Source organism: Capsicum annuum, chromosome 9 (assembly GCF_002878395.1).
Source record: "Capsicum annuum cultivar UCD-10X-F1 chromosome 9, UCD10Xv1.1, whole genome shotgun sequence".
In the NCBI taxonomy this organism is placed as follows: Eukaryota; Viridiplantae; Streptophyta; class Magnoliopsida; order Solanales; family Solanaceae; genus Capsicum; species Capsicum annuum.
In genome coordinates, this window is record NC_061119.1 from 32,555,682 (window position 1) to 32,578,906 (window position 23,225).

The 23,225-nt window shown below is 37.3% G+C and overlaps 1 protein-coding gene and 1 long non-coding RNA gene across 6 annotated transcripts; both read left to right on the plus strand.

Annotated features, from left to right (window-relative positions):
- Positions 1-1,197: 1,197 nt before the first annotated feature.
- LOC107842887 lies at positions 1,198-16,582 on the plus strand. Of its 5 annotated transcripts, none has more exons than XR_001666142.2 (5): positions 1,213-13,170; positions 15,216-15,581; positions 15,809-15,943; positions 16,032-16,142; positions 16,254-16,582. It is a non-coding gene; the product is annotated as an uncharacterized LOC107842887 (long non-coding RNA). The 5 variants fall into 5 exon arrangements; XR_007044752.1 differs by having other exon boundaries at positions 1,217-13,170; positions 15,465-15,581; XR_001666145.2 differs by having other exon boundaries at positions 1,218-1,930.
- A 2,651-nt stretch (positions 16,583-19,233) lies between these two features.
- Positions 19,234-21,247, plus strand: LOC124887050. Its single transcript, XM_047396219.1, has 4 exons — positions 19,234-19,402; positions 19,980-20,161; positions 20,360-20,529; positions 20,656-21,247. The coding sequence occupies exons 1-4, from the start codon at positions 19,234-19,236 to the stop codon at positions 21,245-21,247; spliced, it is 1,113 nt and encodes a 370-aa protein (XP_047252175.1).
- Positions 21,248-23,225: the final 1,978 nt, after the last annotated feature.

The following is a 23,225-nucleotide window of genomic DNA, read 5'->3' on the forward strand; positions in this document are numbered from 1 at the left end:
TAATTTTACAATACAACAATACCAACAAACACCAACAATTATAATTTTATAATATAATAACACTACCAACACCAACATTATAACAATCATATTAAGTGTTAAGAGAGAACAAATAGCACAAATTGATTAACGATCACTAATTTGAAACTGCTTAACTTTGAAGAGAAGATGACCACTTCTTATTAACCAAAATAAATAATATTCTGTTGAAAATCCTAATTTTTGGACCCATTTAATAACACAAAATATAATCTATAAATAAGTGTTCAAGTGTTCACTAAAATTTATGGTATAATCTCAACAGTTGTAGAATTTTATGACAATAGATTCCTCCCAAAAAATTAAAAATTTAAGTTTCACTATTTTTATAATAATGTTCGAAAACAACAACAACAAAAAATAATTTGAATTTCACTAAAAAAGACATCACAAATACAACAAACACCATATTAAGAGAATAAAACATCACAAATTAAAACTTCTCGAATTCTTTTTTTTTTTTTGTAAGTATAAAATTTTAGATTGTCAATTCATACTTCGAAGAGAAGACAACTTAATTCTTCTTTTTCCTCATTAATTCAAAAACCCTAATTTTTTTAATTTTTTTTTAAAAACCTTTATCTGAAAAGAGAGAAAAAGAAATTGACGGCTAGAATGGAAGAAATAATGATGAAGAGGTCAAAATTTAGTTCATTGGAGATTAAAGTTGTCGGAGATGAATGATCACATCAATCTGTTGTGAAACGAGAACAATAATTGTTGAGACGTTTGAGAAAAAGAGAATGCTTTTGGGAGAGGTTTGATTTTATTTTATTTTTTTTATATTGTGAAATTAAATAAATTGAATTATTTTGTATTTTTAAAAATATTAAATATTTTTTTAAATATTAATTCAGTTATCAATTCATTTAACCTTTATTTAAGTGACTTTAACCTTGCTCGTCAAAATAGTCACCAAAATTTAGATCCCATTTGATCATGAAAATAATAAAATTTTGAAATTGCAGTTGAAGTTGAAATTAAAATTTATATTGTGTTTAATCATAAATATAAATTTGAGTTATTTATAAAATTTATGAAAGAAATAAAATGAAAAAAATAATTAACGTAAAATATTTCTTATGATCAATCGCTAATATTTTTAGTTTTTTTAAAAATAAAAAGTTCACGTGGCTAAACTTCTAATTAATTGAATACTTGTTTGACACTTCACACTTTTGTTGAATTTTCCTGTGCATCTCCCTAGGTCCATCTATAAAGTGTTTCACTCCTACTCAAGTTACATGAGGATCATTTCAGTCCGGAATGAGGCGAACAGAGTGTGGATTTTCATGGGAGGGTGGTTGACCTCTCTGTTTGGCCAATGATTTCTCCAAACTCAACAACCCTACCTTCCTCTTATTTCCCAACAAGAACCAAAAAAACAAAATAAAATTATTAACATTAATATAATGTTTGTATCAACAGCAAGATTCAAGAGCAGTACTGTTATTATTACTTCCTCTGTTCCCATCTTTTTTAAAAAACAGTCCACAAATTGCTACTACCAAAAAAAAAAAGGAGAAAATTGAAGGAAAGGTGTCTTTTTAAGTCTTGAATTTGGAGAGGCAATGATGATGATGATATTTAGTATTTGCTGTGTGATAATGATTTCTGGGCTGAAATTATTATTATTATTATTCGGGGCAATGGAGAAAACCCGACCCGTATCTTGGCGGGGCAAAATCCGAAGCCCGGTTCGTTTTGCAGCCATGGCGTTGTCGTATTTTTCTCCGTTTTGTTTCCCCCATTTTACACACATCTGAGCCTCCCTCTATTTGACAAATTCGGATCCGGGTCGATCTGGATTTCGGTTCTTGATGGAAACCCAGTTCAGTTTAGGTCAAAAGACTGAGGTAATTGGAGAAATATTGGGATTTTTTGGTATCCGGTATGTCAATGATTTCTACTTTGCTCTAATTAACAACCCTTTTTTAGCTTTTGCTGTAATTTCCTCTATTTTGTTTTGGGGACTTGCGTTTTAGTAATGCGCTATTAATATGAGAAAGATTTGCAACTTATAGTATTTTTGTATAGTTTTCAACTATCTAAATTTAAAATTTAAATATTGCATTAATCTAATCAGTTTAGTTTCGAACATTAGTCAAATTGATTCTCATGAAGTAAATCGTGTCAGTAAAAGTAAACACAGGGAGTACATAGCAATGGGCTTAGAAATTGCATGTTTTGGGGACATACGTTAAGTTCTTTAGAAACTGAAGTTATGTTCGACATAACTTGTGGGATATTATTATAGGAAAAATATAAATTTATGTCTCGTGAAAAAGTTGTTTGTTATGAGGCACGTAAATTAAGGACCAGCACAAAATAGGTGCAAAGTGCTAATGACTCATTGATGGAAGCTCAGCCCAAGTTTGAAGAATGAGGCCAACAGGGAGAAAGGGAATTTTCTTTGGAGGGTGGTTGTCCCCTCTGATTGGCCTATGATTTCTCCTTTAACCAACAACCCTATGCAAAAGTGGAAACAAGAAATATTGTTTGTCACCATCGCCTTCAGTGGTGGCGATGTGATGCTGATGGCAGTAGTACTATTCAATTTTCTGATCATTCTGAGGAACGTTTAATTGCATGATCATAAACTCTTTGAAGGTGCGGGCCAAAAGTTTAAATGACCCTCTGAGCTAAGGTCTCTTTTGTTTTATGCTTATGCTTAAAACCACTTAAAATAAGTCCATCGAAACAGGCTCTTGTTATTTTTTCTTGTTAAGGTTTGTTCAAACGGGTTCTTTTGGACAAGTTTCCATTTTTGTCAAAAGAGGCAGTGATGATATTGCTAAACTAGGCTGATGTTTTGGGCATGGAGACAGTCTGACCCGTATCTTGGCATGGCAAACCTAGATGGCTTGTGATTGAGTCTTCTCTTTCACATGCAGCTGGTTCCTCTGCAGCCGTGGTGGTTGTTGCCTTCTCCTTGTCCCCTTTTTTGCAGCTTTGAGCCTCAATTTCCAACTACAAGAGTCAGTTGTATGCGGCCTTGCTAGACACCAGTCAACATTAACTCTCTTTAGCTGTCTATAAAGTGTCTTTTACTTAAGAATGAGGATCATTTCAGCCGGAATGAGGCCAACAGTGAAAAAATGGGATGTTCATGGTTGGTGGTTGCCCTCTCTGATTGGCCTATGATTTCTCCTAATTCAAACACGAAGAGTAAAATATTGTATCAATATGATAATTAACTCTTAAAGAATATTATTAAAATGCAATTTGGTCTGCAAAGATTCACTTTCAAGCACCCATCTTGTAAACTATCCATGTTTTCTTCCAAGCAACTCCCAATTGTATCTATGTTTTCTTCTGTTAATTAATTTTCTAATTGAACGCTGGCCTCCTTCTCCTCCATATTTTTTGTCACATGTCTGAAATTCGTGAAGCTATTAATGCGGATCTATCATCCTTAGAGAATGAGGGGGTATGTTTATATCATCCTTGGAAAATTCAACCTCCATTAATGGAATGGAAGTTAAGCTCGAAGAAGATTGTGGTTGGGTGGGAAGACATTGTGGTGGGGCTTTTTTGTAATTATTTGGTCAAAAAACCACGTGTTATTAATTCATTGGACACCCTGCCATATGTTTTTTTTAAAAAATATAAAATAATTGTGGGTGTATATAATGATGTGGCGATTTAAATGAGTTGGCACAAATCAGTTGGCCGTTTAATCCATGTTGGAAGCGATTGCGACCCACGCGCTAGAGTTGATGCAAAAAGGTGCCACAATGACACAGTTGATAGCTGGTTTAACGTTTTAAAATGAACAACGTCCACTTTAGTGCCAAAGTAAAAGTTTGTGCCAAGTTGAGGGGCCTGGCGATGTGTTTGGCCTAAAGTTAATTATCACTTATGTTTTACTCTGGGTGTATTTGGTATGGAGGGAAATGTTGTAAATCAGCCCTAAAGTGGCTACCTTGTGTACAACAACAACATACTTAGGGTGATCCCTGGAATGTGGCCGCATTGTGTCGTTTCTACTAATATGACCTTCGACATGAGGCCCATAATAAGGCAGTGATGATTCTCATTCTTTACTCGTCAGATGGTTGAGCTTCGCTGTATCTTGGTGTGGCAGCTTTTGGTGGGTCGTGTGAGATATTGGAACTATTTTGGTTTTCTGCCTCTCACAACGACTCTTTAAGCTTGCAGCCATGGTGGGGTTTAACTTATGTTTGAGAAAAGGTGAATCTGAGCCTCGGAAATCTCTGTTTGTGTTGAAAGAACGAGGCTTTTTATACTACATAACTTATGCAACATAACTTAATTCCTTCAGAACAAATGGGACAAAGGTTCTCTAAACTTACCAGGTGGCTTTCCAAACAGGCCCCAACTCTCTATAGCCTCCAATCTCCATCTATAAAGAGTCTTAACTCAAGAATGTGGATCAGTTCAGTGCAGAAGGAAGAATGAGACCAACTGAGGGGAAAAAAATGAATTTCATGGAGGGTGGTTGCCCTTGCTGATTGGCCTATGATTTCTCCATCCCACCAAACCAACAACCCTCCGTTGCTATAGCAACAATAGTACTGCTAATTATTACTCTCCATTCCATTTTTACTTTTCTTGAAAACTGTGCACAAATTGCTATACAAAAAAGCAGTGATGATGATATTGCTGTGTGATTATTCTGGACTGAAAATTTGCAGCAACAGAGAAAACCGAACTCGTATCTTTGGGGGGGAGGGGGAGGGGGGAGCAAAACCTGAATCATCCAAATTGGGTTCATTTTGCAGCCATGCCGTTGTTGTCTTCTTCTCCTCGCCCCTGATTTTACACACATCTGAGCCTCTATTTCAAATCCCGATTTACATCCTCGGAAACTCAGTTCATTTTAGGCAGAATGACTGAGGCAATCGGAGAAAAATTGTCTCCGGTATGTCAATGATTTCTTCTTTGCTCTAATTAACATCCCCTTTTTAGCTTTTGCTGTAATTTCCTGTATTTTTGGGATTTACACTTTACAGAGCAACATAAAGGGTGTGTTTGGTATGGAGGAGAATGTTTTCTATGGAAAACGATACAGTAATTTCCTGTATTTTTGGGATTTACACTTTACAGAGCAACATAAAGGGTGTGTTTGGTATGGAGGAGAATGTTTTCTATGGAAAACGATACAGTCTATCCAAATATTTTATTTGTCAAATCAATACAGTATAATAAAATACAACACAGTACAATCCGATACATTATGAAACACATGTAACAATCATCCAAATTAAGTGTAACTCTCTATAGCCCTATCTATAAATAGTCTTTTACTCAAAAATGAGTATCATTTCAGCCCAGAATGAGGCCAACAGAGGAGAGAAAAAAATGGGGTGTTCATGGAGGGTGGTTGCCCTCTCTGTTTGGCCTATGATTTCTCCAAAACCTGCAACCGTCCCTTGCCATTGATAGCAGCAGCAGCAGCAGTACTACTAATATTATTATTATCATTACTTCCTCCGTTCCATCTTACTTTTCTTGAGAAACTGTCCACAAATTGCTATACCAAAAAGAGGCAGTGATGATGATATTTGCTGTGTGATAATGATTCTAGGCTGAAAAATTCCCGGAGCATGGAGAAAACCTGACCCGTATCTTGGCGGGGCAAAATCCGAATCATACAAACCAGGTCGTCTTGTTCTCCTTTTTGCCCCCCCCCCCCCCCCCCCCCCCCCATCCTGATTCGGATCTCGATGGAAATCCAGTTCAGTTTAGCTCAAAGGGCAGAGGCAATCCGAGAAAAAATGGGTCTTTTTCAGTCTCTGGTATGTCAATGATTTCTTCTTTGCCCTAATCGACAACCCTTTTAGCTTTGCTGTAATTTCCTTGATTTAGGGACGTGCACTTTACATAGCAATAGACATAAAATTGCACGTTTTGCGGATATAAGTTCTTTAGAAACTGAAGTTACGCCTTATGATATGAAAATATGAACTTATGCCTCGCGAAAAAGTTGTTTGCTATGAGGATCCTAAATTAAAGACCCAACACAAAATAGGGCCAGAAGTAAGCTCTCAGCCCAGAATGAAGAATGAGGCCAACAGGGAGAAAAAGGGAGTTTCTTTGGAGGGTTGTTGACCGCTCCGGTTGGCCTATGATTTCTCCTTTAACCAAATAAACAACCCTCTGCAAAAGTGGAAACAGGAAACTGTATTTGTTTTCATCTCCTTTAGTGGTGGTGATGTGATGCTGATGCTGATGGCAGTAGTACTATCTGGTGTAGTTTGGTAGAGTGTATAAGAAACTGAAGTTATGCGTTATGATATAATAATATAAATTTATGCCTCACGAAAAAGTTGTTTTTCTATGCGGGTCATAAATTAAAGAGCAAAACAAAACAGGAGCAGAAGTGCGAATGACCCAGTAATGGAAGGTCTCAGCCCATAATAAGAAATGAGGACGACATGGAGAAAAAGGGAATTTCTTTGGAGGGTGGTCGCCCCCCTGATTGGCCTACAATTTCTCCTTTTGATCAAACTAACAGCCTTTTCCAAAAGTGGAAACAAGAAAAAATGTTTGTTGCCATCACCTTCAATGGTGGCAATGTGATGCTGATGGCAGTAGTACTATTCAATTTTCTGACTAATATGAGTTGCATTTAAATTTTACTTGTATGGTTTGCCCTTTAATTTTTACCCTTAGTATCTTTAAGGGCGTGGGGCAAAAGTGCAAATGACCCTCTAAGCTAAGGTCTCATTTGTTTCATGCTTATGCTTAAATGACACTTAAAATAAGCCCATCCAAATAGGCTTGTGTTAATTTTTCTTGTTAAGGCTGTTCACTCTTCTGCAAAAGTTTCCATTTTGTTTTTTGAAATTGGTAATGTTGTATTCCTCAGAATGCTGGAGACCTCCAAAAAGGGATCACAGAGAGTAGCAGATCTAATTACAAGGAACCTAGCATATCTACTAGTTGTTCTACCTCTTCTATACCTTCCTCTTTACACCAAAAATATAAACATATGATACATTTCTCCTTTACTCTGTGGATGGAATTAGATTTGTTCTTAAAGCATCTTCCGTTCCTTTCCTTCCATATTGACCACCATATGCAAGCTGGAATCATCCTCCACCACTTTTTTTGATTTTTGCTTCCACCTCTTCTAATCCAGCAGCTCAACAAGTCAGCAAGTCAGCAGTGTGTTCTGACATTGTCCAACTATTGTCTGTGAGTCTCAAAAACAGATTCCAAAGTTGAGTTGTGACTCTACAATGTAGAAATAAATGGTTGTTGGTCTCACTTGTCTCATTGCAAAGAAAACATCTGGGAACTAGTTGCCAACCTTTCCTCTGCAATACCTCTTGAGTCAGGCATGCCCTCTTAGCCACTAACCATACAAAACATTTGACCTTGCTTGGTGCTTGACTTATCCATATTTGTTTCCATCTAGCCAGTGTGAGAGTTTGATAAGTTCCAAGTTCCTTTTGTAGAGCCTGTTGACTGTGAAGCTTCCATCCTTTGAATGTTTCCATGAGATTGTGTCCATCCTTACCTCAAAACCTTTAAATTCATTGAGTGACTGTAACAGTTGTGCCACCCAATCTATTTCCCAATCATTTAGATTTCTCCTAAAAGTTATATTCCGACCATTTGACCAACTTTCTACCAAAGTGACTTCAGTATTGTTGCAAAGACAAAACAAGTCAGGAAAAGTGTGCATTAAGGTCTCTTGACCAGCCCAAACATCCTTCCAAAATAAGATTTTAGCTCCATTTCCTATTTTCAGTTTGATGTTTCCTGCAAGTCTAGTCCAGAGGGACCTTATTGATCTCCAAGTTGAGACTCCATAGGGACTAGTAACTTCTTTTGTATACCATTGGGAGTCTTGACCATATTTATGTTGTATGACTATTTTCCAGAGAGCCTGGTCGTCCTCCCCGTATCTCCACAGCCATTCACTCATTGTGGGTTCTCAAATTCTTAATTCCAAGATCACCTGAGAGTTTAGGTAATTGTATTGTTTTCTAGTTTACCAAGTAGTACCCTTTCCCTTGTTTCCAAACCACAAAAATTCTCTTCTGAGCTTGTCTAGTTTCTTCCTTACCTTTGCAGGTAAAGGAAATAAAGGTATGACATAAGTGGGAAGTGGGTCCACAACTGCATTTATTAGAGTATGTCTGCCCCAAGTGACAAATACTGCGACTTCCATATGGCTAATTTCTTTTCAGTCTTTTGAATTATATTTCCCATATCCTCAATTCTTTGTGTTTGCTACCCAAAGGCATTCCCAAGTAGGTTGTTGGGAGTTTGTCAATCCTGCACTCTAAAATGTTGGCAAGTCTTTGCATCTGTGCTACTTCTTTAATAGGGGATAGACTACTCTTTCTCCAATTGACTTTGAGGCCAGAAACAACTTCCAAAATCAACAAAATTACTCTGATAATTCTAATCTGCTCTTCTTTTGCCTCACAGAATATCACAGTGTCATCGGCATAGAGTAATTGGCAAATCTTCATATTCGCCCTTGCTCTGTTGCTGACTTCAAATCCCTTTATCCATCCGTTCTGAGTAGCCACCCGCATCATGCTGTTAAGTCCTTCCATGACTAGAATAAGTAAGAATAGGGAGAGGGGATCTCCCTGCCTTAAGCCCCTTTCAGAAGGAAAAAAACCCACAGGTTCTCCATTGACCAGAATGGAGAACCTGACAGTTTTAATACAAAAACTTATCCATTTTAACCATTTATCTCCAATCCCATTTGCCTTAAGATGCTAATAAGAAACCCCCAATTCACATGATCATATGCCTTTTCGAGATCAAGCTTGCATATTATGCCTGCGACCTCTCCTCTCATCCTGGTGTCCACACATTCATTGGCTATTAGGGCAGCATCCATGATTTGTCTAAAATGCCATTTGACGTTTGTTCACCAACTTGTTCACCACCTGTTTGAGCCTTTGAGCTAATACCTTAGCTATAATCTTGTATAGCCCACTGATTAGGCTTAAGTGATGTAGCTCCATTTTTCTTTGAGATAAGTGCCACAAAAGTGGCATTGATACTTTTCTCAAAAACCTGAAACTCATGGAAATGATGCATAGTCTTCATATGTCTTCCTTCATAATAGGCCAAATTTTTTGTAGAAGCTCATTGAAACCCATCAGGCCCTGGTGCCTTGTCACTAGCACAGAGCCTAATACCCTGCAAGACTTCTTCCTCCTCAAATTGTCTCTGTACCCAAATTTGTTCCTCCAGGTTTATGCTTGTGAAATCTTGTAAGTTGAGATCAGGTCTCCATGTCTCTGTCTCTTCATACAGGTTTTGATAATACTCTTGAACTAAAGTTTTGATAGCATCTGGATCAGTAATAATACTTCCCTCCTCCTCAATTTTGTCAATGGTATTGAACCTCTTATGTGTTGTGGCCATTTTGTGGAAGTACTGTGTTCTTGTCCCCATTCTTCAACCATTGGACTCTAGACCTCTGTCTCCATGCTATCTCCTCGTTCTTGACTACCTCCTCAAACTCCATTTCAAGTTAAGTCTTATGCAGTAATTCATCATTTGTTAACGCTCTCTGTTCCATGATCGTTTCTAATCCAGATATTTGGTTCAAGATGTTCTCCGTCCTTTGTCTCCAGGTGTTCTGGTGTTCCTTTCCCCACTCTTTCAATTTCTCTTTTAAGAGTTTCAATTTAAATGTCAGGATATAAGCCGGACTGCCAGATGCATTGAAAGAAACCCACCATTCCTTTAACCCACCATTCCTTTACTTTCTCTTTAAAACCCTCCACCCCTATCCACCATTGTTCGAATTTAAAATATGGTTTCTTGAAATCCATATCTCCACACGTTAACATAATGGGATTGTGATCTGACCCTATTTTTGGCAAAAATGATTGTTTGATGTGCAAAAATTTTTCCTCCCATTGAGATGAGTACAGGAACCTATCGATTCTGGAGGCACTCTCATGATTATCGCTTCTTCTCCAAGTGTATGACCCTCCAAATAAAGGAGGGTCAACAAGCTCCATATCATTAATCCAATCTGAAAATTCATCCCCTGGGTATCTTGTGATGTTGAAGTCACCACATAATACCCATGGTCCATCACAGAGACTTCTAATAGCTGCTAGCTCCCACCACAGTTCTCTTCTTTCTACCCTCTTGCAATTTGCATAGATGGCAATTAGATACCAGGTCATATCTTGTTCTAAGCCCTCAAACCTGAAAGTGAGCATCTGGTTTCCACTATCTACCAGTTACCCCTTCCATAATCTTTTGTCCCAAAGCACCACTATCTTACCACTTCTTCCAATAGACTCCATGTGAACTTCTCCCAGCCATCTATTGTTCCAGCCATCTATTGTTCCAGATATGTTGATAGAAGTTTGATTCATTCCCAGTTTGCTTAGTTTCAACCAACACGTGAATGTCGGCCCCCATTGAACGAACAGATTTCTCACAATTCTTCTTTTGCTCTCCCCGTTTAACCCCCTTACATTCCAAGATAATATTTTAGTCTTCATGAGAAACTTCTTGTGATATTCTCCCTCTTAACCTTGGCTCTCCTTCTTTGTATTTCATGTCGAAAGCCAGATTTCTGACTTTCTTAGGGACTACTTCTTTGTGAATTTCCTGCTTCCCTTCCCCCTTTTGTTTTTGTACCATCCCTCTCCTTTGGTCAATTTTGAGAAGAAGTTCATAAGCCATCTCCTTACACCCCTCATAAGATGCCCCAAACTTTTTCCTTAATTTGATCACATTCGAGTGTATCCACAATGTTGCTTTCTCCTTCGCTGCCTCCTCGCTGATTGGCTCATCCACTTGTAATGGTTCTATGTCATTAAAATTCAACATTTGCTTAGGGTTTTCCTCATGGTTATCTTGCCCCTCCCAAAGTTGAATTTCTGAGCAGCTGCTCCCAATTATTTCTTTTTCCCCTTGTGGATTTTGGCTCTCCATGTACTGTATCAGGCTCCCCTCTCTCTCTCTGATTCTCCTCCGTGATTCTGATTGCTTCAAGTTCATCAACAAAGATGAAGAAATCTTGATTATCGACTGTGTTTTTTTGTTGACTATGGATGTACTCTGTGAAAAGCTCAGCAGTTTTTATTTTTGTGGCTTGTAAAAGATTGGGCTTAAAACAAGGCCCAATATTTTGTCCATCTAATTCCACTGACTTGTATTATAAGTCTTTGGGCAGCAAAATTTTAAGTCCATTCATACCAGGTGTCTCTTTCGACCCCACTCTTGTGGACCCACTCTCACGTGCCACGCTCTTGGCTCTACCCCATTTGTCTTTCTCCTGGCTCTCCTCAATATCCAACGGATATTCCCCAACGCTTCTTTTTCCTCATTCATACTCTGTTTCTTTCATCTTCAAAGATCCAGCCAGGCTGTCTACCTCCTTCCATATCTTGTCCCTTTCTTCTCGTTGAAAGAGCTTGCCACCATTGACCTTTCTGTATCTTGCCGGAGCCTCTACCCAGATTGGTAAAGAAAACACTGTGTCGCCATCGGCGACCTCTACAAATCGTGGGATTTCCTCGAGACGTCCCTTCACCTTGATGCGAGCCCATCTCAAGTGGTTCTTGAGCATAGTCTCTTCTTCTGTTTCTAACCATCCACCACACTCGTCTCCTATTTGTTTCATCACTTTTTCCGACCAAAGCTGAAGGGGGAGTCCGAGGGCTCTTATCCAAAACCAATCACACTTAGCCTGGGTCGGATAAGCCCCTACTGTTGGGGACCACCATTCAAGCTTCAAGCTTCTGCTTCGTCTCTTCCAGGTTCCTCCCAGGATGTGTTCTCCCAGTTTTCATTTTTTAGGCAGTGATGATATTGCTAATCTGGGCTGATGTTTGGGCATCGAGACAATGTGACCCATATATTGGCATGGCAAACCTGGATGGCTTATGATTGAGTCTTCTCCTTTACATGCAACTGGTTCTTTTGCAGCCGTGGCGGTTGTCGATTTCTCTTTGCCACACTTTTTGCAGCTCCTCAATTACCAACTAGTATGATTGTCCAAGGACTCCAAGAATTTTGAACCTAAATGAAGAAAAGACTTCAATGCACACACAAACACATACACAAAAACACACATCATCAACAACAACATACCCTGTGTATTCCCACAAAGTGGGGTCTGGGGAGAGTAAAGAGTACGTAGTCCATGCCACTACCTCAGAATGAAGTAGGGAGGCTGTTTCTGATAGACCCCTGGCTCTAGACAAACAGTATAAGAAGACATAATAAAAACAAAAAACAAGATGGACTAACACACACACCAATAGATCATATAAAAAACCAGACACCCACAGAGTAGTACTATAAACTATCTATTTCGAAAACAAACATCACCAAACACCACACACAAGAAACTACAAGAGACGCACATAGCACTACGACTACTGATACAACTACAAATAAAGCATCCCTTCCTACTAGCAAGGACGCACTTCCACCTACTAACCGTCTACCCTAATCCGCGTCTTTCCCACCTTCTATCTAGTCCATGTCATGTCTAATAACCCGCCCTCCAATATTTCTTCGGCCCCTCTATCCTGCTAGAAACCATCTATAGCCAATCTCTCACACCTCTGAACTGGGGCATCCGCACACCTCCTCATCGTACATCATGAGAAAATGAAAAAGGGTCGGGGCAGTGATGATGATCTTTTGATCTATCCTCTTGATCTAGTAATTGGTCATTGAAAGTACCCGATCGGTATCTTGGCGGGGCAATGACCCGGATGCTTGTGAGTTTGTTGCATGAAACTGGGGAATATTTGCAGCCAATGCTTGGCTGGACTTTCTTTGCCTGAGCATAAATACAGATCTGAGCCTCAGTTGTCACTTCTGTATTACTCCAGGTGTACTTGGTATGGAGGAAAATGTTTTAGTGTATCAGCCCCAAAGTCGCTACTTCGTGTTCAACAACATATCCAGTGTGATCTGGAAAGTGGCTACCTTGTGTTATTTCTACAAATAAGAACCTTCAACACGAGGCTCATAATGAGGCTGTGATGATTTTCATTCTTTACTCATCAGATGGTTGAGCTTTGCTATATCTTCGCGTGGCAGCATTTGTGATTTCTTGTGAGATATTGGAGTATTTTGGCTTCTGCCTCTCACAAAGTCTCCATAAGCTTGCCGCCATGGTGCGGTTTAGCTTATGTTTGAGAAAAGGTAAATCTGACCCTTCCAAATTTCTGTTTGTGTTGAAAGAATGAGGCTTTTTAGAATACAAAACTTATGCTGCTTAACTTAATTCCTACGGAACTTAACCGAGTTGAGCGAGACAAAAGTTCTCTAAAATTATGCCGTGACAAAAGTTACCTATGTTGGGGCAATCCGTGCAATAACTTGTTACATGCATTGAGAAAATCTGACCCGCATCTTGGCAGGGCGACCCGGTAGGACATAATTTGTATACTGATGTCTGCAGCCATGGCGTTTTCGCTTTCTCTTTGCATGTTCATATACAACAGAAAGTCTGGTAAATTTCTCAAATGGTCACTCAACTGATGGGGGTTCTCAGGAACCTGAATACCCAATCGTTTTCAGTCCGAGCAACATAGAATACGTTCAATGAGGCAATGGAGATGTTCATTCTTTTAGAATCTGATAGTTGAACTTTGTTGTAAATTGGCGTGGTAGCTTTAAGGGTCTATGAGATGAGGGAACTATATTGGTTTTCATCTTACTAGGGCTATTAAAGCTTGCAGCCATGACACAGTTTAGCTTTTTACTGAGAAAAAGCAAATCTGAGCCTCCCAAGTATCTGTTTGTGTTCAGAAGTTAGGTTTTTTATTGAACTCGAGAATGGGAGAGATTTTCCAAGGGTGGTTATTCTCTTTTTCCCAAGTTCAAAACCAATGAATTTTGCTATGCTTTTGTCATAAAAATAAAAGTTTAACAACTCTTTTCATCAGCAAAATGCTCTTGATGATGATGATGATGATGATGATGATGTTATGTTTGCATGATTATGGTAATAATAAGGGAAAATACATATTTTGCCCCTTCGACCTGTCCGGAAAACCCTTAATCCTTCTACCCTAAGGGGTCATTTGGTTGGAAACAAGTTATCCTAGGATTAGTTATCCGATGCAGTTTTTTCCAACCAAACATGGGATAAGCTCATACTAAAATTAATTCCGGGATTAGTATCCTTATCCCTTTTACCAAACGAGCCCTAAATTTATGAATAAGGCTGTGATATTCCCCAGGAAGACTGAAAATCAGGTTTTTGAGCTGATTTGTATCTGGGCTAGGCAAAGGCAGGAGAATTTGTCAGGGCAGATTTTTCTGTACCTTTCAAAGGCTTCTGCTTTTTGCAGCCATGGCGGATTGGCTCTTTTTTCTGATTTGAGGGAAAAAATAAAAGACCACCTTATTTCAGGGCAATCCGTGCAAAAACTTGTTACTTTAATGCATTGAGAAAACCGGACCCGCATCTTGGCTGGGCGACCTGGTATGGCATAATCTGCAAACTGGTGTCTGCAGCCATGGCGTTGTCCCTTCTCTTTGCATGTTCATATGTAAAATTTCTCAAATGGGCCACTCAGCTGATGGGGGAGTTGTACTTTGTTGTAAATTGGCGTGGCAGCTTTAAGGGTCTGTGAGATTAGTATATTGGTTTTCATCTCGCTAGGCTGTTAATGCTTGCAGCCATGGCATAGTTTAGCTTTTTTCTGAGAAAAAGCAAATCTGTGCCTCCCAAGTACTCCCTCCATTTCACCGAATCATCAACCCTAAACTTTGTGAATAAGGCTGTGATGATAGTCTCCAGGAAGCTTGAAAGTCAGATTTTTGAGCTGATTCGTATCTTGGCTAGGCAAAGGCAGGGGAATTTGTGATGATAGGTTTTTATGCACCTCACGAAGGCATCTGCTTTTTGCAGCCATGGCCGATTGGCTCTTTTTTCTGATTGATTTTCACTCAAATCTGAGCCTCTTTTCTGTTTAAAGTTTAGTTCTACAATATTTAGTCTTTCTTTTTCATTCTTTGTACGATTAGTTCATAGTTGAAAGAGGCGAAGAGCTCCCTACGAGAAAGAAACTTTTTTGTATCTATCTATACAATTTCCACAAATTGTTAGGTACCGATATGAGAAAAGTCTAAAGTGAATTGAAGTGAATATTGGAGTATCCATATGTTGTTGCTGCACACAATATTTATTTTTAAACTTTTCATGCTTTGCTTTCAATCCTGAAATATCCATGTTTCAGAGGCATTGAAGATTGTTCATAGTGAAATAAAAGTGAAGAAAATTAGAGTTGATTTGTGGCCTGGCTTGGCGATTTCAATTGGAAGGTCTTTTAAGGCAACAGTTGCTTGCAGCGGATGGTCTTATAAGGCAACAGTTGCTTGCAGCCAGGGCACTGTTAACTCTGCTCTTCCTTTGTTTAAATAGGCGAAAATCTGAGCCTCATTCTTAACGTAGTTCATTTATTTTTGTTTACTGGTCTTTCGGGAAGAGATTTAGTTTTCCATCACCGTGGAACCACTGAAATCAACAGCTCAGGCTGCCAATGTCAAAAACCATTTGCTATCTTGATTGGGTTGGCGAAAATTGGATCTGCCCACACGAAAAGGTAAGAAGTTTTACCTGTAATAAATTCTTATATTTAAATTATTTTGAAATCTTGCAGGGACAAAAGGTGGTGGGGAGGGGGGATATTTTTGAATCAGATCTGTTAGTTGCTGGTAGTAGATAGTCCAAGATTATTCATTTTTGTGATATTAATTGGCTGGCTAGCTAGATCTGAACTCTGAATTATGGTCTCTTGAGAACCAATAAACAATTAATTTAGTTTTACAGGAAAATGGCTGCGCAGCGAGTACGTGGGTGTTTGCAAAGATGAAGAAGGGAGTCTGACTAATAAATGTTGCTCGAGGGGGTATCATTGATGAAGACACATTAGTTAGAAACCTTGATAGTGGAATTGTTGCTCAAGTATGTTTAGTTCATTCACTTCAGTGTGTTACTTTATTCAATGAACTTTGGAGCTCCAATATTCACTAGTCATCGCTTTCTTTCACAGGCAGCACTTGATGTGTTCACAGTGGAACCTCCTCCAAAAGATAGCAAATTAGTGCAACATGAGAATGCTACTGTTACCCCTCATCTTGGAGCTAGCACAAAGAAGGCACAGGTACAATTGTCATTCACATTTAAATCATCTGTACCTCTTTATCATATACATTTGCTTTAATATACTTTGTCCTGCCCTTTGAGTTGTGTGCGCAAAATTTTGTTTACGTAGGAAGGTGTTGCAATTGAAATAGCCGAGGCTATTGTCAGTGCTCTAAATTGGGAACTTTCGTCCATCTCTGTGAATGCACTGATAGTTCCTCCTGACGGGTGGATCGAGGATTTGAAGATCGTGGTTGCTCACTTCCTTTAAGTATAAAATTGCTAGCAATCACAGAGAACAAATGTATAGCTACTCGAACAATGAACACATCAATAAAGACTTCAGTGATAAAACAATGATTAATATTACCATCACCAAAAAATAACTTTCAATCACAAGTCACAATGGCTTACTAGTAATATTATCATTGGAAAAGGAGACTTCTAGTCTTTAAGTCATAACTATGCTCGATGACTTTTTATATGTTGAAAACGATAAATAGTAGCATCATTCCCTACAGTTGTGAATATCTTAACGCTCTACATAGCAAACAACACAACCATTCAAAAATTCATCACCAATACTATTATGAAAGTTCATTTTTGATGTAGTTTATTGATGAAAAAGCCCGTTCCACAGAAGCAGTAGCAACAAGAAGAATGAGAGTCAACTTGATAAGCAAATAAACAAGCAGCCAAGTTTGATGCAAATCTGATTTAACCAACACTTTAGCAAGGTCACTAACACCCCTCAAGTCGAAGAACCTCTTATTAGAACTACAAGCATAAGCTATAAAACTATCAAGCTGACAACTGAGATCACGAAGCTTGATGCTGTCAAACTCATTCATATGACATTCAACCAACTTCATTAGCTTGCCTTTATCAAAATTATCAAACGAATTGACCGGATTTAAACTAGTCATACCAAAAAGTAAGTTAGTACTTACAACATTGAAATGGTTATTATCAAACGAATTGACCGGATTTAAACTAGTCATACCAAAAAGTAAGTTAGTACTTACAACATTGAAATGGTTATCTTGAAGATGCAAATCAATAACAATATAAAATTTTTTAACCCGCAAATGATGAGAATAAGTAATATCAAGTGCTTTACGCTTCGACTTTTCAAGAAAGTAGCTAGCATCCTTCTCCGGATCATTATATCATATTTTCTACAAAATAAAGAGACATCATCCATTAATGATTCAAATTCACTATCTCTCATATTTTGTAGTCTTTGTTTTGTAAAAGCAATCAATCCCATATCATTGATAAAATCTTGATCTATCCTTTGTAAAGAGGAGCTCAACTCATTTGTCATCATTAGAACTTTCCACATCAAGTGCAACAGAAAAACATAGTCAAATTTCATCTCACTCACAGGAGTTTTAGCAAGAACTCTATCAATTTAATTTGGACACGCACGTCCAACAAATTCAAGCACATGAATAATTGATGGAAATAGGACCATGAGGTTATCCAAAGTTCTATAGTGAGAACCCCAATGAGTATCATCTGGCCTTTGAAGTCCGCGTTCTTGATTTAATCCTCGCCCTGTGTGCACTTCACCTGATATGAGCAACTCTTTTAACTTTTCAGCCTGATGTTCTCGAAGCAAATCCCTACGCTTAAAAGATGCTTCAACAATATTTAACACATTAGTAACCAAACGAAAAAAGTCATCTATATCTGAATTCTTCTTTGCGAGAGCTACAAGTGTTAACTGCAATTGGTGAGGAAAATAATAAATGCAATATGCTGATGAAATCTCATTCAAAATCAAAGTTTTAAGACCATTTAGCTCTCCCTGCATGTTGCTAGCTCCATCATAGTCTTGCCCATGTATTTGAGATGGAGTTAATGAGTGATTTGACAGAAAGAGTAGATTGCCTTTTTAAATAAACGGGTAGATGTATTACTAACATGAGCAATACCAACAAATTAAATCGCTCTATCACTTTACCTTCTTCGTTAACATACCTTTGAACAAGTGCCATTTGCTCCTTGTGTGATACATCCTTTGATTCATCAACTAGTATCTCAAAATAATCTCCATCTAAGTCTTCAATAATAGCTTTGATTGTTTCTTTAGCACAAGAATCAACAATATCTTTTTGAATACTTGGAGAACACATTATTTTACTTTTTGGAGCATTTTCTAAAATAATGCTTCTAACATCACGATCAATATCTCTATACCATTGCAAAAGTTCAAAAAAGATACCTCAATTTGAAGAAGATCGACTCTCATTATGTGCCCGAAATGATAATCCCAATCTCAAGAGAAATCTTGCCACATTAACTAAAGCACTCAAGCGACGTCGAGATTCACTTTTTTCCTTCTTAGTATGCTTGTCAAAGGATGTGAGTATTGATTGTGATTGATTCATCAAATCAAGTATTCTATTGAAACACTTATTATGAATACTATTTACATCTCTAACATGAGATCTAAAATTTTTAATAGCCTTGTTCCAAGCTTTAAAAACAGTCTTTGTAAAAGCAACATCACTCATATTTTCACGACTTTCACATTCATTTTTAAACAAATAGCAACACAAACAATATGCAACATCTTTTGTTATGCTGTATTCTAACCACTTACGACCCTTAAACCAATTAGGACAAAACTGACGCATTTCCTTTCCAAACTTAGTTTTAGGAAAAAGATGATCTGCAGGTTGGAAAGACTTCTTTAGAATATAATATCTTCTAACATCATCACGTATATTAGAAAGATATTTTGTGATGAGCTTTCTAATTCTCGGATCAGCTTCAAGAGATTCTAAATCAACATCTAAAATAAATGTTTCTCGAAATTTCTAGAGCTACGGATGAACTCGCAGAAGGACGAGTAGAGCTAGAAATAATTCCCAGCTTTCCCTCTCGTAACAAACTTATTCATTTCGAGCACAATCTGCATTTGTTCAAAATTTAATTTTCAAATTAAGTGATTAAGCACGAAATAAAAATATTATGACGAGTATTGAAGTATTAAAAAAATATTTTTTTGAATACTTCAATACTCTTTATAATATTTTTATTTCTTGCTCAATAACTTAATTTGAAAATTTAATTTTGAACAAATACAGATTGTGCTCGAAATGAATAAGTTTGTTACTAGAGAGAAAACTAGGAATCCACGTTCTAGCTCTACTCGTCTTTCTGCCAGTTCATCCGTAGCTCTAGAAATTTGGAGACAAATATTTATTTCAGATGTTGATTTAGAATCTGACGAAGCTGATTCGGAAATTAGAAAGTTCATTGCAAAGTGTCTTCCTTATATACATGATGATTTAGAAGATATTATATTATAAATAAGCTTTGCCATCCGGCGGATCATTTTTTTTTCTAAAACTAAGTTTGCAAAGAAAATTCACCAGTTTTTTCCTAATTGATTTAAGGGTCGTAAGTGATTGGAGTACTACATAACAAAAGATGCTGCATATTGTTTGTGTTGCTATTTGTTTAAAATGAATGTGAAAGTCATGAAAATATGAGTGATGCTGCTTTTACAAAGACTAACTAGCTTGGAACAAGGCTATTGAAAGATTTAGATCTCATATTGAAGATGAATCAATCACAATCAATACTTACATCCTTTGACAAACATTCCAAGAAGGAAAAAAAGTGAATCTCGATGCCGCTTAAGTGCTTCAATTGATGTGGCAAAATTTCTCTTGAGATTGGGGTTATCATTTAGGGACATGATAAGAGTCGATGTTCTTCAAATCGAGGTATCTTTCTTGAGCTTTTATAATGGTATGGAGATATTGATCATGATGTTAGAAACATTATTTTAGAAAATGCTTCAAAAAATGAAATGATGTGTTCTTAAAATATTCAAAAGATATTGTTGATTCTTGTGCTAAAGAAATAATCAAAGCTATTATTGAAGACTTGGGTGGAGATTATTTTAAGATACCAGTTGATGAATCAAAGGATGTATCACACAAGGAGCAAATGACACGTGTTCTAAAATCTGTTAACAAAGAAGGTGAAATGATAAAGCGATTTATTGGTATTGTTCATGTTAGTGATATATATGCTCGTTCATTAAAGGAGGCTCTACTCTTTCAGTGAAATCACTCATTAACTCCATTTAAAATATGTGGGCAAGGTTATGATGGAGCTAGCAACATGCAGGGTGAGCTAAATAGTCTTAAGACGTTGATTTTGAATAAGACTTCATCAACATAGTGCATTCATTGTTTTACTCACCAATTGCAGGTAACACTTGTAGCTCTTGCAAAGAAGAATTCAGATGTAGATGACTTTTTTTGTTTAGTTATTAATGTGTTAAATATTGTTGGAGCATCTTTTAAGTGCAGGGATTTGCTTCGAGAACATCAAGCTGAAAAGTTAGAGGAGTTGCTCATATCAGGTGAAGTGCATATAGGGTGAGGATTAAATCAAGAACGCGAACTTCAGAGGTCAGGTGATACTCGTTGGGGTTCTCACTATAGAACTTTGGATAACCTCATTGTCCTATTTCTATCAATTATTCATATGCTTGACTTTGTTAGACGTGAGTTTTCAAATTATATTGATAAACTTCTTGCTAAAACTCTTATGAGTGAGATGAAGAAATTTGACTTTGTTTTTATGTTGCACTTGATCTGGAAAGTTCTAATAATGACAAATAAGTTGAGCTTCTCTTTTCAATGGATAGATCAACATATTATCAATGCTATGGGATTGGTTGCTCTTACAAAACAAAGGCTACAAAATATGAGAGATGGTGAATTTGAATCATTAATAGATGATGTCTCTTTATTTTGTGGTAAGTATGATATAATGATCCCGGAGAAGGATGCTAACTACTTTCCTGGAAAGTCGAAGCGTAAAGCTATTGATATTACTTATTCTCATCATTTGCGGGTTGAAATTTTTTATGCTGTTATTGATTTGCATCTCGATGAACTTAATAATCGTTTCAATGCTATAAGTACTGACTTACTTCTTGGTTTGACTGGTTTAAATCCGGTCAATTCATATGATAGTTTTGATAAAGGCAGGATAATGAAGTTGGTTGAATGTTATATGAATGAGTTTGACAGCATCAAGCTTTGTGATCTCAATTGTCAACTAGATAGTTTTATAGTTTATGCTTGTTGATAAGAGGTTCTTCGACTTGAAGGGAGTTAGTGACCTTGCTAAAGTGTTGGTTAAGTTATGCATCAAACTTGGCCGCTTGTTTATTTTGCTGATCAAGTTGACTCTCATTCTTCTGTGGAACGGACTTTTTCATCAATGAACTACATTAAAAATGAACTTCGAAATTGTATTGGTGATAAATTTTTGAATGGTTGTTTTGTTTGCTATGTAGAATGTAAGATATTCACAACTGTAAGGAATGATGCTATTATTCATCATTTTCAACATATGAAAAGTCGTCGAGCACAGTTATGACTTAAGACTAGAAGTTTTTTTTGTAATGATAATATTACTATAGTAGGTCATTATGACTTGTGATTGCAAGTTAATTTTTGGTGATGGTAATATTACTCGTTGTTTTATCACTTACTTCTTTATTGATGTGTTCATTGTTCGAGTAGACATTTGTTCTTTGTGATTGCTAGCAATTTTATATAAGGAAGTGAGCACCCACTACCTTCAAATCCTGGATCCGTCTCCGACCTCAAAGCCAAAGCTCCCAAGACCGTTTTTATCTATGGGTGTTTACCAATACATTATAACCAATTTTACTGTATTTTCTATATAAATATACAAATGTTTACCGGGGTCAATGGGTGCTCAAGCACCCGGCACGGCCTACGTGGGTCCGCCCCTACCTCCTGAGGTAAATTATAGTATTTACTTGCTTATGTTTCTCATTTAAGTCTCAGCCCATAACAAGGGTCATCAAATTAATGCTTTTATTCAGGTTTTGTCTGAGTTGGCTCCTTATGTTGTGTTTGCTGAAAAACTGGGTAGACTAGCAATACATCTAGAGACTGGTGGAAGTAGAATTCAGTGTGTGAAAGTGGTATATATAAATCGGCTAGGGACCCTGACAGCTTGGACATTAGACTTCTCCGACCCTTGGTAACAAAAGGCATTATTGGGTAACCTCATCCTTTGCAAACTAGTGGATGAACCTGGTATGATCGGGAAAGTGGGAAACATAGTTGGTGAGAGTAATTTGAATGTGAGCTTTATGACTGTTGGGAGAACCGTGAAGAGAAAATTGGCAATTAGGGCAATTGGAGTAGATAGACGAAGAACAGACAAGGATACTCAGAAGAAGATCGGAGAGGTGACTGCAATTGAAGAATTTGTCTTTCTCACAACTATAGTCCAGAGATCCAATATAGCTGTCTGGTAGAATGAACGAACCCCTTTCTTTATTAAGAAAAATATGGTATAGTACTACTAATATTTTACAGTTTGGAGGAGGCATCTGGTAAGAAAAATATGGTATAGTACCACTAATATTTTACAGTTTGGAGAAGGCATCTGCTATGTGCCCGTTTAATGTGGTGGTGGTTTAGCATTTTCTCATATAATGCTTAAGATTTCAAAACCCTAGATCTTGTGATCCGGTCTTTGCTCGAACTTCGCACATAGCGATAGCTTTAGTACACCAGTCTGCCTCTTTTAGGAGTGCTTATTCCCTTGAGTCGTTCCGTTGGTGACAAGAAATAGGATTAGCTATTTCTTATCCTTGTACAAACAAACCCTAAAATTTAATCGTCCACAATCTTTATCAACGTGACTCTACTTATGTGACGACAAGGTGAAAGAATAGGAGCACTGATTATTTTAAAAAATGACATGTAAAACAAATGCTAAAGTATCGCAGTATAATAATTCAAAGAAACTTTACATTATAGAAATATTGATAATTTTTCTCATGACACATTTCTTGTCTTTTGCTTTTTACCACAAGGGAACTAAAAATATACTGTAGTAAGATTCTAATTAGGCCATTCTGGAGTGGTTTCAAGAAGATATTCAAATGCCCAGATGGGGCAACTTCTCACAAAAAATTCCAAATTCTTCACGTCTTGAATTTTAATATCTTCATGATACTCTCTGATGAATCGTTGAAAATAATAATTTGACAAATATTTCTTTGGGACCGCATATCTCA